The sequence below is a fragment of the Condylostylus longicornis genome, unplaced genomic scaffold (genome assembly GCF_029603195.1).
Source record: "Condylostylus longicornis isolate FDR11 unplaced genomic scaffold, ASM2960319v2 ptg000081l, whole genome shotgun sequence".
NCBI classification, from domain to species: Eukaryota; Metazoa; Arthropoda; class Insecta; order Diptera; family Dolichopodidae; genus Condylostylus; species Condylostylus longicornis.
The window spans coordinates 4,282,949-4,301,254 of NW_026578049.1; the positions used below are offsets into that span (position 1 = coordinate 4,282,949).

The window sequence follows — 18,306 nt, forward strand, 5'->3', positions numbered from 1 at the left end:
TTTAATTTTTAAAAAGATCAGCATATTATAATGTAAAAAGTTGACATGGTATTGTAACATTGAGATATCAAAGTTATTAATTGTTTTAATTAAAATAATTAATTATTTTGTTTTAATGAAAAACAACATTGATGGAATGAAAACAAAAAAGAACATTGGAAAAAACTTAATAAAGAAAACTTGTAATAATTTCGATATAACGAGAAAATGGAAAAATTTTAACAGTTTTGTGTTTTAAAGAATACAATGCGAGTATAAAAAATTTATTCATTTTAAAATCTATAAAATTAAGTTAAAAATTTGCAAAACTTAAAGAAAAAACAGATAAATTGAATAATTTAGGTTATTATGCGATTTTCTCCTATTGTGAGAATTTATTGGAAGTTTATTTTTTATGAAAAAATTCAATTTATAATCTTTTATTATTAATTAACCGTAAAATCTGTATTTATATGTGTATATACAAAAATGCCTATGATGAATACTTGAATTTTCTATACGAATAACTTTATTTCTACAAATTGAATTTTATGTACAATTTTTACAAAATGGTATTTTGTTTATTATACATATTATAAATATTGATAACAGATTAAAAACTGATTTAAACAAGGTATACTTTTTAAATAAATTGTAATTGTAAAATTATATGAGACAGAATAAAAATTATTTTGTTGCAATTATTATAAATAAATCATTATAAATTATTATAATTTATTTATTAATTCAATTATAATGTATTTAAATTAGTGAATTCTAGCTTTTTATAATGAAACATATAAATGTATCATTTCAGAATAATTTGTAGTGGATGAAAATTATTTGCAAGTTTGTTTGGATTTATTTATTTTCAACCGAATTAAAAGGAATAAATTTTCGGAAAATAAAATTTATGTGGTATTAAAAGATAATATTAGGAATATAATGATAAATTTAAGCTAATAATCTAATAAGATGAAGGTAATTGTTAAATAACATTGTTATTCAGTCTAAATTAAAATTATAATTATTATATAATTGATTTATCATAACTTCATATGTTACAAACTTTTTTTATTAAATTTTATTCCTTAAAATTTTATCTGAATACTAGACATTTTTATGTATACTTACATTTTTTTTTTTACTTTATACAGTGTTTTATTTTTATTGTGATATTTAAAATTTTCTACGTTATGGTTTCGGAGTAAATCATTTTTAACGTTGCCGCCTCAATTGTTGTAACAATCTATGACGACGTCTCCTCCACCATAACGAATTTATAAAAAATCCATACATGGCTTTATTGGTGAATGTTGTAAATCATTTGGATTGGCCATTAATGAACTAATGACATTACCTGGACCATTTCCGTTACCGCCTATCATATTATTTACACTATTACGATTACTACCATTATTATTATTATTACTGCTATTATTATTGTTATTATTTAATGACAATGAATGATGTAAACTATGTGAATGTAAATAAGAGTGGTGATGATTCTTTTGACGACGATGATAAATACTTTTATGATTATTTAAACTGTTTAATGTACGAAAAACTTTATGACATAAATTGCAAACAGCATTATTTAATGGCTGTAAATGTTGTTGTTCTTTATGACGTTTTAATGTTAATTTAGTACTTAAAAGTTTACCACAAACATCACAACGGTGACAAGCTGTTAATGGTAATGGTAAAACAAGTCGTCCATTATTGTTTAAATTTGGATTAACGGTAATATTTGTTATGTCATTACCAAGTAATGAACGACTACTACGTGTATTTATATTTAAATCATCGGATATATTTAAATCGGCGCTACCAACTGAACCTCGACCATTATTATTATGATTATTATTATTACAACCATTACCACCACTGCCAGATAAAATTGTCGGTGATATGGAACGATGTCGATGAAATTGATGTGGATGGTGATGGTGTAAATGATGATGATGTATTGGTGATGTATCAATAGAACTACTATTGTTACCAGAAATCATATTATTAGCACCACCAGATGAATTATTATGATGTTGAAGTTGTTGCTGTTGTTGTTGCTGTTGTTGTTGATGTTGCTGTTGTAAGCTTAAATGATGGGAACCAACTGGTGATAAAGGATGATCAATTAACGGATGATGTTGTGAATGCGAATGTGATAAATGTGATCGATGTGGACTTTGTAAATGATGATGCAGTTGCTGAGCATAATTAGCAGCGGCAGCAGCAGCAGCAGCCGCAGCAGCTGCAGCAGCGGCACTATTTGCTTTGCCATCATTATTATTGCTAGGTACTATAACGCCACCTAATAAGCTGTTACTTGCATTGCTACCTGTTGTTGATATTGTTGTTATTGATTAAGTGGTTGTTTTCGCCGTTTTGTTTTTTTTTTTTTGTTAATTTTATTTTAGTTTTTTTTTGTGTTTATAGATTTTTGTAATAAAAAATTTTTTTTGCAATTTTTTTTTTTGATATTTTTTATTTTGTTTTAATATTTTGGTGCGCATGGAAGATGTGCAATGTATGTGCGTAGTAGCAGGATGCAATTGTAAATCGAGAATGAAAAAGAAAAAAAAGAGACAATAGTGACTTTTGAGTTGAATTTAATTTATTGTTTTTATTATTATTTTTTTGTTGGATATTATTTTGAATTTAAAAATTTGATTCAGGCAAAATAAATAGGCATTTTTTTGATATAATATTCGTTTTTACATTTAATATTTAAGTTATATAGACATGTAACAGGTATTTATGTACTATTTACACAGAAAATATTTCAATATTATTATATATCTATATATATATATATATATATATATATATCAGTGTAATTAGGAATATATATATATATATATATATGAACCAAAAAATATATAACAAAAAAAAGTAAATTCATATAAGTCTTTTGAGTTAACAAAAAAATTAATGATAATTTTTTTTTGTTTATTTTTAGATTGAAATATTTGAAATTTCGAAGATTATAATAAATCTGGCTAAACGAGCATAAAATATGTTTTGATTTTGTTCTATTTTTGGTAAAAGGAGGAAAACAAGAAGAATGCGGTAATTAGAATTTGAATTTTGAATTCTACCCAGGATGTGGGGACTGTACTTTAATAATACTTTATTATCAAAAATAAGAAAACAAAATAAATAAAGAGAAAGAAATTGAAAATTATGTAATTTTATAAAATTATAAATTTTACAAAAAAAGTAAGAAAAAAAAATATTTTTTTGGAATTATTATTACTTTTGTTATTTTTTTTTTCAAAAAGTATCAAAATTTGGAGTTTAGAAATTTGAGAACTTATATTAATTTAATAATATTAAGTTTTTATTTTGTATAATTGTAAGGAATTTTTACTTTAGTGTTAAAAAATGATTTTCTTTTAAAAAAAAAATAATATAAAATTTTATGGTATTTCTTTGTTTTTTTTTTTCAATTTTGGAAAGTAATTCATAAATTGAATGGATCATGTGATCATGTATAGGGTGTTTTAAAAGAAAATCAAAAAAAAAAGTATCAAAAATAAGAAACATAAATGAAAACATAACAAAAAATATATTTTTAGTATTAAAAAAAGGAATTTTTTAATTTTTTGTATTTTATTTTAATTTTTTTTTCTTTTGTTTTTTTGTTACATTTCAAATCCAACAGGTTCTCAAATACAATTATTGGGAACCAATTGGTTAAGAAAACCATAATTTTTATACTTTATTTTTTGTTTTGTTCTTTAAAATATAATTTTTTTTTTTATCAAAATGAAATTAAAAAATTAAATTAAAACAAAAAAAAAATTGAAAACAAATCATTTTTTTTTTTAAATAATTTTTTTTTGTAGTTTTAAATAAATAAAAAGTCCACCTGGGAAAATTTTGAAAAATTTTGAAAATAATTTTAAAAAAAATTTGCTTTTCATCTTAAATTTTTTTTTAATTTATTGTTTTTAGGCCTGATTAAATTCAACTTAACTTTCAACATTTTTGGACATTCAATTAAAAAATTCTTATGTATTTTTTTTATTTTTTTTTTGTCACTAACGTCTCATTTTTTTTTCGTTCTTTTTCATATCGAAAAATATGAAATAGAGCAATCCAATTTTGCAAAAAAATTTTACAAAAAAAAATTTTTTTTGTTCGAAGAGTTAAAGTGTTTTTTATCAATATTTTTTTTTTTTTGTGTTTTGCAAAACTGGATTGATTTTATTTAAGAAAAAAATTAAATAATGTAAAAAAAAAATTAAAAATAAAAATGAAAATTATTATTTTGAATAAAGAGAAAAAAAGCAAAAAATAATTCAGCCAATCATGTATCTTAATATTTAATTAATTAACTTTTTTAAATTTCTTAAATTTATTATTGTACATTTTGTGTAATTTTAATGGCCGCCATTTATAAGCTCCTCTGGTATAGTGTAATGATTTTAAATAAAGAAAATAATTAATTTTTGTTTTGTTTAAATAAAATTATTTTTTTATAAATATATATTAAATCATTGTGTTCCAGAGATTTTAGTGAGGGGGCAATTAATAATAAAAGTTTATTTTGCTTTTTTGTTTTATGTAGTTGAGAAAAAAAAGAAAAATAAAATTTTTGTGTTTAAAATGTTGTTAAATTAATGTTTTTGATATAAATTTTGATGTGAAGCAGAAACAATGAAATTGACTTAAAAAAAAGAAAATTATCTTAATATGTTTTTTTATGACTGTTTTGTATATAAAAAAATATACTGGTTTTTTTTTAATTTCTTTATACGAGTATCATAAATGTTTATTCTTAAAAAATAAGTAAAAAATTAGGCTCTCTATGATATTTTTACTAAAAATGTTTTTTTTTGTTTTATATATTCATCATTGTATTATAGATATCAGCTAAAGCCAATTGGTTCCAACAATTCGTTTTTTTTTATTTGTTAATATATTTTATAATTTTTTAAATATAATTTAAAAAACAATAAAAAAGAAAACAAAAAAATAAGTATAATAATTAGATTGAAATTTTGTCAAAATTATTATCCTTGTATAAATCAAAATTATATGTAATATATACAAATAAAAATATATTAATGTTGTGTACTTTAGAAATATATAGGTTATTATGTATAAGGAATATTCATTTTTAAATATTTCAAAGTTAAATTTTCAATTTTTGTTCTGAAAAATTTTGCAAATATAAATTTCCTATGTGTATTGGAAAATTAATTAAATATTTGTATAATATCGAATTAAATTTGTAAAATTCGTAATTTCTTTTTAAGAAAATAATTATTTTAAACAATTTTTATTTATTTTTATTGTTACATTTAAAGTATTTACTTTTTTAAAATTTTGCGTATTTTTATATTAATCTTTTTATATTAACCTTTTTTAATGTAGACATTTTTAAAAGTTAAATTTTACGCAAAATATATTTTATGAATATTCCTAATTTATATATTGAAAAAAATTTTATGTATTATTTAGGAGAAAAATGTGAAAATGATAATATTATATTTATATTTAAAATATTCATTTTATAAATCATATATAATTATACTCAAATAATTACAAAAGAATGACATAAGAAATAATAATTTATGAAAACATAATATAAATGTATATATATATATATATATGTATATATATAGGAGTGTATATATATTTGAAAAAAAAAGAAGTACATAAAAATTATTTATACTTGTAGGTAAAAAATAAAAATTAAATATTTTTTATAATAATGTAATATGTAAATAATTTATGTATATAATTATATTATAGAAATATTTAAGGTTTATTTTTTTTTTACTAAAATAAACAATATTCTATATTATCATGTATATATGGTCATAAAATGTAATTTGAAAACTTAAATTATTATTTTTTCAATAGAAGAAAAAAATATAAATACCCTTATTTTATTCTCTTAGATGGATCTCTTGAACTGATGGGATATTAATATATTATATTTAAAAATATTCAGATTTTTAGTACCTATAGAATTTTTAAATTTCAGATTTTATTCCGAAAATAACAAAAATATTGAATAATATCCCGTCATGTCAAGTGATGCGTATTAATATAATTATACAGAATATAATATATGATCATTTACTCTGCATAATATATAAAATAAATTATAATATAACATTTTTTATATATTGATTTTTTTTTACAAAGATTTTTGTAAGTTATTGGTAGTTTTTATATTATAATAATTATATACATGTATATATTGGAATTAATTTTTTTTCTTATTTAATTCAAATTCAATATTTGTTTTTATGTTAATATTAATTTAAATATTAAAAGTTACATAATCAAAGGAAAAAAACAATATTATAAATGTATATGCATTTATTTTGAATATTTACATTAGTATATTATGATGAGCTAATATATTTACAAAACTTTAATAATTTTTTTAATTTTTTTTTCTTTCTTTTTATTTTACAATATATAATAATGATTAATAATAGAAAAATATTTGTAAATTTTTTTTTTGTGTTTTTTGCTTTTTGATATTAATAAAAATAAAGTTTGTAAATATATATTAATATTTTAAGAAAATGAAAAAAAGAAAAAACAAAATTATTTCCATAAATTTAATTTTTAAATAAGTATATCGTTATTATTTATATATGTATATGTATATATGCATTCCTTTTTATACATTTTATATATATATGATGTTATAATCTAAATTCAGTGAAAAAATATAAAAACTTTATAGTACCTTTTATTCCTTTGTATGTAATTTTAATGTATACTTATTTAAAAATTATATTTAGTTATAATCATAAAAAGTATTAAAAACATACATAATATTACATTTTAATTTTTTTTATAAATGTCCTTCTTTGTTTTTAATTGATAACCTTTTGATTTTTTCTTTTTAAAAAACAAATATTATTTTTATATAATTAAACTATTCTTAAAATTACATCAGAATAAAATCATGATGTATAAAACATATCATTTTAACAAATTTTATTTACGTTAATGATGTAAAAAAGTTTATTGAAATAATTAAAAATTGGTAAATAAAAATCATTTGAAATTAATAATTGACTTTTTTCGATTCCTAAAATGTATTATTATCCCGATTCAATATACCATAAATAATTGGTTAGATTAAAATATTTGTTTAACATATGTATATTTGTTTTAGATAATAGATAATTTTAAAAGAATAATTATTCATATTACATTCGAATAATCTGAAACTTTAAAGATAATTCATTAATAATTTTAACACGTTTTTTAAAATTAAAAATTTGTTTTTTTAATTATTTTCATATAAAAAAAAACACAATATTTTATTTATTAAATAAAATAAAAGAAACAGCAGAAAGTAAAATTTAAGAAAATACAACAATTTTTGTAACAATTTACTTTTTTAATTTTTTAATAATAGTAAAAAATTTTTAATTAAAAAGTTTAATTTTTTTTTATTTTTTTGTTTTTTAATAATTATCTATAAATTTTTTATTTTGAAATATAACTTGTGTTGTTCTTTATTTTTTTTTAATATTTAAGTAAATTTAGTAAATATTTAATTAATCACAGCATATATTATATATTTTTTAATTTCATTTAATGCAATTTTTTTAGTTAATTTTTTTTTATAAATTTAAATTATATTTTATTTGTGTAATGGAGTAGTATAGCTATTATGCTTTAAAAAATTCATGGAGGAAAAGAAAAGAAATAATTTTTTTTTGCTGTATTTAAAAATATTTGTGTATTTTATTGAAATTAAAAGAATTTTTATTTATTTAAATTTGAAAAGTTTTAAATTTATTAATATGTGTTATTTTTCGTTTTTAATGTATTTATCTATATTTTTAAAGCTATATTTTTTTATTTGAAATATAAATAGTTAAAATTGTGCATTTATTATTTGGAATTTTTCATTTTGAGTAATAAATTTCGTAATATATTATTTTTTATTGAAGCATGAAAGAAAAATGTAAAACTAAATTTTTGAAATTTTTGCATAGGGTAGTTATAAATATTATGACGTTAAACTATATTTTAAAATTGAGAAGTTTAAATTGGAAAAGAAACGAGGATTGACTTTAATTTTTGTATTTCACGGATAATAAAAAATTATACTAAATAAATGATTGAAAGAATGAAAAGACATTTTCAATATGAACATTAGTTCTGATTTCTTCGTTCTAAATGCTACGGATTAAGTACAAAAAGACAATGTTGACGTTGTAAGACTCAAACAGGCCAATATAAATTATTTACCAAATTAAATGAAAATAAATTTTAAAATTGAAATAATTGTACATTTCAACGTTGACTGTTTTTTATAAAACTATTATAATTTGATGGTAACATTTTTCAAGCTTTGTTTTTAATGGAAATAGACAATAATTTTATTAGAAATTTTTATATTAAATATTTTCTTTTCTAATTTTTATTAAAGAATTTATTGAGTTTTTGCTTTAGTTAATTATTACGATCTTTAATAATTATAATTAATTATATTATATTTGAAAATTTTAAAATTTAATGTTATGTTAAAAATTTTATTTTTAGAATATGAATGTCTATTTATTTTTAAATATATGGAAGAAATTTTTCTTATATATCATATAGAAAAAATTTTGTTTTTAAATATTATTTTTTAATATTAAATTTAATATTATTAAAACTATTGGTGCTGTTAATTTTCATTTTTGTTTTATCTATAAAGAGTGTTTATATCGTTTTATATATATAATATATGTATAATATTTATTAATAAAAAAAATCAAAAGGTGTTATTTTCTTTTTACAAAAATTTATATAACATATTTATTTTCATTTGTCTGTACGTATTTATGTAGCGTTTTTTTTATTTAATTTTTTTCTTGTGTATAAATTCCTTTGTTTAATTCTCTTCTTTTTTTCTTTTAATTAAAACTATTATATAAATAATAAAGCCGATCCTATGATGAATGACGATTTATTGAAAAATATGGATTTGAATGTCCTAAGCTACCAGATGATTGATTGGGTTCTTCTTTTGGTTGCTTTAAATTTCTATGGTATATACTTTTATGATTTCTTAAACTATTTAATGAACTGTATACACGTTTACATATATTACAAACAGGTTCTCTTGTTGGTCTCATATGAACATTTTGTATATGACGTTTTAATCTTGTTAACGATGATAAATTTTTATTGCATGGATCACAACGAAAATCCTCACCACCAGCACCTGATGTTAAACTATTACCGCTATTCATAATATTATTAGTACTACTGCTACCACCACTGACATTACCACTATTCGATCCAATTATTGAATTTCCAGCTGATGTAACAGCTTGTTGATTTGCTGATGCCATTGCCATTGCAGCAGCAGCTGCTGCAACAGCATTACTTGCAGATAATAACATTGATTGCTGTTGTTGTTGCTGTTGTTGTTGTTGATTTGATGAACTACTACCGCTTATTGGACCACTTGATGAACTACCAATACCACATAATGGTGATGATGATGTAAATGCCGGTAAATTTAATCCACTAATTCCAGTTGCTGATGGCATTGATGTTGGAGCTATTATTTTTTGTATTGATGAAGTGGAATTTGATGTATTAAACGTCGTCAGGTTACCTGACGACAGAGGCAAAATAAAACGACGCATTAGCCCAAATTAATAATTTGGAATTTATATGTATATATATATGTTTTTATATATATTTATTTTTTGTATATATAATTTTTTTTATAATAAATTATTTTTTTAAAATATATGTAATTTAATGAAATTAATTTTTTTTTTATTTTATTTTAAAAAGAAGCTTGCAAAAAAATTATTAGAAAATTCTGATAAAAAATATTTAAAGTTATTACGAAAATTTAATTGTATAATATGAAAATATCCAAAAACGTGACTGATGTTATCAAAATGAGAAATAAAAATTAAATTAAAAAACTTAATTTATATATTTGGAATTTAATAAAAAAGAATATTTTTCAAATTTTACAAGATTTATAGTTTCTTCCAATTTATATATATTAAATTTAATTTAAATTAAGTTCAATAAATAATTTTTTAACTATTATTTTCTAATAATTTTATTTAATATATTAATTTTCAAATATGGGAAATCGAAAAAAAAATAAATTTAATAAAAATTTTAATTTGCTTTTATTTTGTGTATTTTTTTATATAATTTATCTTTGTGTTTCAACACCATCACCACAAGTGTTTGTTTCATTAAAACTTTGTTTTTTATTTAATTTTTAATTAAGCCTAATTTTATTCACATAAATAATGCAAGTACAATTTGAATTTATGTTTTATATTCAATTAATCCAAAAACAAATAAAATAAAAATTAAAAACTAAAACAATTAAATTAAACTAATTAATTCAAATATAAAAAAATAAATAAAACAAAACTATAATATTAAAAAAAAATTTAAATTTATTGCCTACAAAAAAAGTAAAAAAGCTTATAATAAAAATGTGTTTATAAATTTTCGCCATTTTTAAATTCGAAATATTTTAATAAAAACTAATTAGGCAATATTAAAATTTATTTGTATCGAAATAAGGAATAAAAATTGAAAATTTTGAAATAAATGAATTTCGTAAAATTTTTCTTATTTAAATAAAATGGCAATAAAATTTCGGTCTGCAAAATTTTATAATAAAAATTTATGATGAATTTATTGTTATTAGTTGAATAATTGTGTTGTGTAAATTGTGGCCATTAATTCCGTAAGTGTAAACATATTTTGTGTATATTTTAATAAATAAAACAATAACTTAATTTTATTTTACTTATAATCCAATAGTTTTATAAAAAATTTTTGCACCTTATACAAGAAGTATTTTTTGGCAAATTAAGTTAAAAAAAATATTGCAGTTATACTTCAAACATTTTTTGTTTAATATTTTCTAATTAATAATCATAATTTATTTTGCATATTTTTGAATTTTTATAATTTTTTTGTTATATATATTCCAAATTGTTTTGAATTATTCTTCCTTTAAATAATGTTTGTATACAATTTTGGTTTCAAGTAACAAAGGACAATTTTTATCATATTTATTTTTTTTTTGATTTTGTACATTTATATAAACAAAAATTGTTTGTTAAATTTATTGATACAAAAAAAAAATATGTGCTCCCTATAACCAAATTATTAAATAATTTTTTTTTATTTATTTAATTTTTTAAAAGTTAAGTAGATTTTTTTTTGTTTTAAATTTCAATTTTTACTATAATTATTTTTTTTCCTTTTGTACAGAAAGTGTAAATAATTCAAGCTACTACAATTCGATTTATGGAATGTAAAAAATTGTCGTTGATTTAATTATTAATATAAATAAGTTAATTTTATAAATTTCGTAATTTTTTGTTTTATGTGTTTGCATTAAAAATTCTTGAATGCGTTAAGAACTCTAGTTCACTAACATATTTTAAAATTTTTCTTTTCCAGTTAATTATTGTATTTGGGGAAAACCTCTCTGAACGAGACGCTTTCAAGATTTCAACTCAGAATTTTTCAATTGAGTAAAGTAATTTTTAAGCAAATGATGAAAAAATATGTAAATTATTGAATATTAGAAGCAAAATCTGAAATATTTAATTGAATACATACAATTGTAATGGTTTTTTACTTAACAAAAAGCTAATTTTATTTTTTATTTTTTTTAGGTATTCGAAAGGATCAAAGAACGCTAATTGAAAAGAATATTAACAATTGCAAAACAAAATTTTTGATGTGAAAAGAAAAATAAATTGAGATTTTGTGCTTTATATATAAAATTTTTGACCAAAGTATGATTACTTAATAAATTTTTATAATTTTTTCCAAATATTTATATTCTGTGCAAAAGAAAAAATATTATTTTTAATTAATTTAAAATATTCTTAATTTTTTATAAATGAATTATTCAAAAAAAAACAGTACATATTATATACTATACATTACATACATATATATATACATTGTATAATCTGTGCATAAAGCCAATTTTCTTTACTTTATAATATAATATCTTGTATATTATGTATATATATATAAATGTATATATACATATCATATGTATTTATGTGTATATATAAATAGTATATATATATAAGTTATGGAATAAAAAAATTTCTACTTTATTTTTAAAAATTATATAATACAAATAAGTATTTACAAATAAACTAGTAAAATATTAATTATAGTTAAGTATATTATTACTTGAATATATTATATATCTATGTATATAAAATATATTGTTTATAATATTATTTTATTAAAAAATTCTAATCATTTTTCGTCATATTTATTATATAATAGAATATATATATATACCAAAAAATTTTTGTTAGAAATCCTTGCTTTTTTATAAATTACATTTTAATGTTAAATTTTTATTTTAATATTTTTTATGTTATATATTTATATAAATATAGTTTTATATGTATATAGTATAAATTTCTATAAATATAATATTTATATATTTTCAATAATTTTTTATTTATTTTTTTGATAATATATGACTATAAAATAATGAAATTTATTTAAAATAAAAAAAAAAATATTAAATTTTTGATTGTTGCACACCCAAATTTTCTGTTTTCTCTTATAACATATATAAATATATATTTATAAATACATAAGTAAAATTGAAAATTATTAAGGTAATGAATAAAAATTATATAAGTTATTTATTATTAAAATATATATGTTTAATATTATATAAAGGCATATATAAAGTATTGTTTATTGAATAATATATTTTTTATTAACTTAAAAGAAAATAAAAATTTAATATTTTAGAAAAAAAAATATTTTTAAATTTAAATATATTAAATATTTTAATATTATTCAAATGAGGCGTATGTATATACGTGTGTATAAATATATTTTATAAAATATAATTTGGAACTCAAACACTCGCACACTCACACAGCCAAATAGAAATAAAAGAACAATATAATAAACATATAAAATGGCATACAAATAAAATAAGAACACGTTAAACAAACAAAATATCAAAATATGATTTATATATATATATATATATATATATATATATATATGAATATATAAATATATATATGTATATGTTCCAATTTTAAATATTTATATATTATGAATATTATATTTTTCAAACAATTCAGTGAATTTCCACAATTTTTGTTAATAAAATTACATTTACAAATATATATATTATAGGGTTATGTATATGTAGTATGATAAAATTTTATTACATATTATTATATACTTTTGTATTATAATTAATAAATATATGTTTTATATAAAACAATATTAAATATTTGAAAAAAAAAATATATATTTTTAGTATTAAAAAATGAAAGCCTTGTAATTTGTTTGATATGTATACATTTATTTATGTATGTATATATCATGTAGGAGTGTATATTATTTATATTATAAGATAAAAAAAAATAAAAACAACAAAAATTAATTAAATAGGTTGTAATTAGTTGGAAGCAACAAATAATATTGTTTAAAAAAATGACAATATTAAAATTAAACATAGTGAACACAAAATAAGTATGTTATTTCTATAATATATTTTATAATTTTTTATTTGTATGTATTTTTTGTTTTGTTGCACACATACATATAAACATACATATATCATAATGTCTTAGAAATTATTTTTGTTTTTTTGTATATATGTATGCATATTTAAATATTATGTTATATAATTATATTATAATATAAAAAAATAATTGGATTAGATACTCTGTTGGTTGATTAGTAAAAAAAAATATATGTTTTAATAAATTTTTTAATACTTTCTTAAAACAAAAGTAACAGAATTTAGAATAAAATTAAAAATCTTTTTTTAAATTAAAATACGAAAGAAAACAGATAAAATAATTAAATTATGTAATTAAAATAAAATAAAAAATATAAATTTGAAACGTTAATTTTTGGGGTTAATGTAATTTTTAATATTCTTATTAACAATTTAAATATACATTGTTAATTATTAGGGGTCACTAATTTTATAAGATTATATGTTGGGGGAAAAAATATATATGTAATATAGATTATGCCAATTAATAAATTTTGATTATGTTTTTTTTTGTTTGGGTTTACGAATATATTAAAAAAAATGTTGGTTATTGTATAAATTAAATTTTAAATAATATTTTATATTTCAAATAATTTTTTTTTATCGTTTAAATAAAATTTTGTTTTTCGTAGATAGTGCACACTCTTTTTTGTATTCGTACGCAATTAATTCTTATTATTTTTATTTTTCAATCCTATATAAATATAAGGTGTCGTTGAATTTTTGATTTTCAATTTTTTTTTTTTAATTTTTTCTACTCTACCAATAAATTTATTACGAAGTTAGTTTTAATCATATTTATTTTCTATAAAAATTTTTTTTTTTTTAAATTTATATAAAGAAAAGTAATATAATTTTGAATATAAAATAATAAAACGGATTTCACTATAATAATAATAAAATTCAAAATTAACTATTGAATTTTTTTTTCTTTTCCATTTTATTTATAAATTTTATACGAATATACTAATATAAAATATATATATATTAAAATTTTGAAAATTGAGAATTCACACAATAATATTTTTTAATCGAAAAAATGAATATATGCTAAAAAAAAATTATCAAAAAAGAAAAAAATTTAAAAATAATTGGTCTAGTCTTTTTAAAATTTTCATATGAGCTAATACAGAAAAAACAATTGTTTACTAAAAAAATTAATCAATGGTTTTTAAAAATAAAAAATATATTCAATTATAAAAAAAATTTATATTCAATTATTTATTATTCGCGGAAGAAATTAAATTTAATTAAGTTAATTCTATTTTTTGAAATATGGACAAAAAAAAAACACAATACATTTTTCTAATGTATTTAAGATTAGAAAAAATTTATACTTTTAAAAATATTTTAAGAAATAATCGATAATTTTAATTTTTAAATAATAAATAATTTTATTATTGTTGTTTATTTCGCAGGAGAGCGAAAGTATACAAAAAATGCAAACAAATGCATTTTGTAACTTTGAAATTTTCATTTTCATAGTTATTTTAAAATATTTAAATTATAAATTATTTGAATAATTTGTAATGAGATTATTAAAATTATAATAAGATTATTTGAAATAATAAAAATATGAAAAATGTTTTGAAATCTGATGTTATTTTACAAAAAAAAAAAAAGAAAAGCAAAATTAAAAAACTAAAATGAATTATTTTCATTTTTTTTTTTTGGAAGTGCGAGAAACTTGTTCACAATTTTTAATTTTAGAAATTACCATAATTATGTAGAGGCACATTATTATTCGAATACGAAAATTATTGTATATTATAAAACAATACAATTACCATAAATGAATTTAAAAAAAAAATAAAAAACGCAAATGATAAATTCACTGATTGAATTTAAGAAAGAAAAACAAAAAAAAAAAATGCCAATGTTTTGAAAAGGAATTTTATGAGAAAAAAAAATATTAAATAATCTATAAATTAGAAAAAAAAATACATATAAATGTATATGAGAAATATGAAAATTAAGGAGATATTTTATGACAACAATTAAAAAAAAAAACAAAAATAAATAAATATATTAAAATAAAATTATAAAAATTCAATTAATTTAATTTAATTTATATATCTATATAAATTAAATTAATTTAATTTATATATATGAATAATATATATTAATAAAAAACAAAAAATTAAAAGACACACATACACGACGATTAATATATATTTTTAAAAAATATTGATTTCCAAATAAATAAAAAACATAAAAAGAAAATTAATTTGAAAAATTATCAATAGATACAAAATATATGTGTATACATGTATATATATATATAAACATAACATTTTCTACATATTTATATATTTGCATATTTATGAGACGAATTTTAAAATATTAAAAATCTTTTCAAAAATTTTACATACTTATAGCGAATTTTATAGGATTTTCTCATTTCTTAAATATATATGTATGTTATGTATATATATATATGTATATATAAACATATAAGTATATAAAGAAAATTTAATATATTTATTTATTTTTATTTATTTTTTTTTTTTTGATTTTATTCAATAAAATACGAATACAAAATTAGCACACAAATTAAAAACCAATTCACGGAAAATATATATAAGTATTATAATTTGATCGAAAAAAAGTAAAAAGTTCTTTTTGATTGTTTTTTTTTTTTTTTTGCTAACTAAGTTTTCTGTGTTGATTACTAAATTTTGTTTTTTTAACCCCGACTTTGAAATTTCAGTGATTCCGATATTAATAGTCTGTTCAGGATAATTATAATTTATTTAAACTGAATTCTATATTAATACCATATTATTGAAATTTTAAAATCAGAGTTTTTTTTTACAAAAAAAATACTATTTAATATTAAAAAAAAAAAAACAATTTATTTATGTTTAAGAAAAAAAAATGCATAAATACACAAATTTTGTTTTAAATTTTTTATTTTTATAGAAATAAATACCAACATAAAAAAAAATTACATATTTTTAGGGGTGGGCGAACTAAGGTTTAATGCAATTTGGTAAAAAAAAAACAAATTTAGAATTTTTTTGTTTATTTAATTTATATATTTTTTTTTTGTAAATTTGGGGGTAGATTTAGGGTATATAAATTTTTGAAGAATTTCTATAATTGTATTTGATATAAGATGTTTTTAAGGTTTTCATTATTAAAAATACACATATTTAATATTTTTTAAAAATTATATAAAATTTTTGAAAAATGTTGACATTTATATATTTTATTGATATAAAATTAAATGATTTATTGATAAACTATGATATTATAAATAAAACAAAAAGTTAATTGCAGAAAATTTAACAAAATTATTTTTAATTTTTAGGAAATTTCGTTGACTTTGTGGCTGTTAAATTTGATGTGATATATGCATTCAAAACCTATATGAATTAATGAATTTTAAATTGAATATTTCAAGGAATTGAAAGATATTGTAATTGAATTTTCAATTGGACGATATTGTTTTCATGGATTCAATCTTTATTTTAGATTAATGATTTTATCAATTGGAAGTATGAAATGAATTATTAGAAACGAATTACATATTTTGAAAAATATGTCCGGTTTTGAAAATGATGAAGATTTTACCTTTGTCCATATTATTAGTTATACGGTAGATATTTAGTATCTTTAAGAATTATAATTTAAAAATTTTAGTTTATTTAAGATATGTATATTAAATAATTGCAGTACACTTGTATTTAAAAAAAATATGTTTGTTTTAAATAATATTTACAAATCATGAATATATTTTGGGTTAAAAAATTATTATAAGAGCTATAATTTTTAAAGGAACGATACTCTTGTAGAAAATATTTTTTTGTTATTTAATAGAATGAATATATATTTGATATGTATGTTTAACATTGCAACATGTTTAGTTAAAAAATATTTTAAAAATCATTAAACAAAATTTGAAAATTTTTACATAAATCGTAATAACTATAATATATTTGGGGTGAAAATAACAATTATCTGTTGTATGTACATACATATTTTATTTTACATGTTATATTTTTCACAATATATCAATATAAATAATATTCATGTATGCATTTGTGTAATTGATATATAAATACAATAGTAACTAAAATAAGGTAAATTAATATCTCATCCCCTTTTCCTTTTATGTATACATATATGCATATAACATTTTCCCATCGAAATATAACTAGTTGTATAAACACATGTAAACATTGTTATATATGCTTGATGATTTGAAATTAAATAAATTTTTACAAGTAGCATAATGATTGTAACCTATGTATATTAACCCCAAAAAATTCTGTAATGGGATAAATTTTTAAATAATAGATAAAAGGAGTATAATGTAAAATTTTAATGAACGTAATCATAATTATAACTTTAAGTATATGTATATCTATAGAATAAGTACATATGTTTTTTTTATAGAGCATTTACATATAATTGAATTCTAACAAAAATCATATAGAGTTACAACAGTTATAACATATCTAAATATATTCATATGAGAAGAAAGGATTTTGTATAAGGTTAAAGGGAAGGTTTATATATACCATAAGGTAGTTTATTATAATAATAAAAGAAATTGATTCACTCTATTTAACACTTAACTTGTTTTTCATATATAAAAAATTTTTTAAGCATAAAATTCTTAAATTGCTCCTGTTTCTTTTATACTATTAAAATAGGCATGAAAAGTCAAAAAAGTTTTACAATTTTAGAATATTTTGTTTTGTCTATTTTTTTTTTTGTTTTTTATTTATATAACTTTTTAAATACTTTTTTGTTTGGTGTTGTTCTTTTCT

The 18,306-nt window shown here is 17.8% G+C and overlaps 1 protein-coding gene across 5 annotated transcripts in view; it reads right to left on the reverse strand.

The window, feature by feature from the left end:
* Positions 1 to 18,306, reverse strand: part of LOC129613111 (broad-complex core protein isoforms 1/2/3/4/5) — a 160,081-nt gene that overhangs the window by 24,924 nt on the left and 116,851 nt on the right. For 2 of the 5 annotated variants that reach the window (XM_055527043.1, XM_055527041.1), the window contains exon 8: positions 1,068 to 2,320. The exons of 1 other annotated variant lie outside the window; for it this stretch is intronic. In XM_055527043.1, coding sequence (XP_055383018.1) covers positions 1,260 to 2,320 — 1,061 coding nt within the window. In that variant the 3' untranslated portion in view covers positions 1,068 to 1,259. Of the gene's footprint in view, positions 1 to 1,067; positions 2,321 to 8,753; positions 9,527 to 18,306 lie in introns of those variants that run through there. 2 more of the 5 variants (XM_055527046.1, XM_055527045.1) reach the window with 1 other exon arrangement.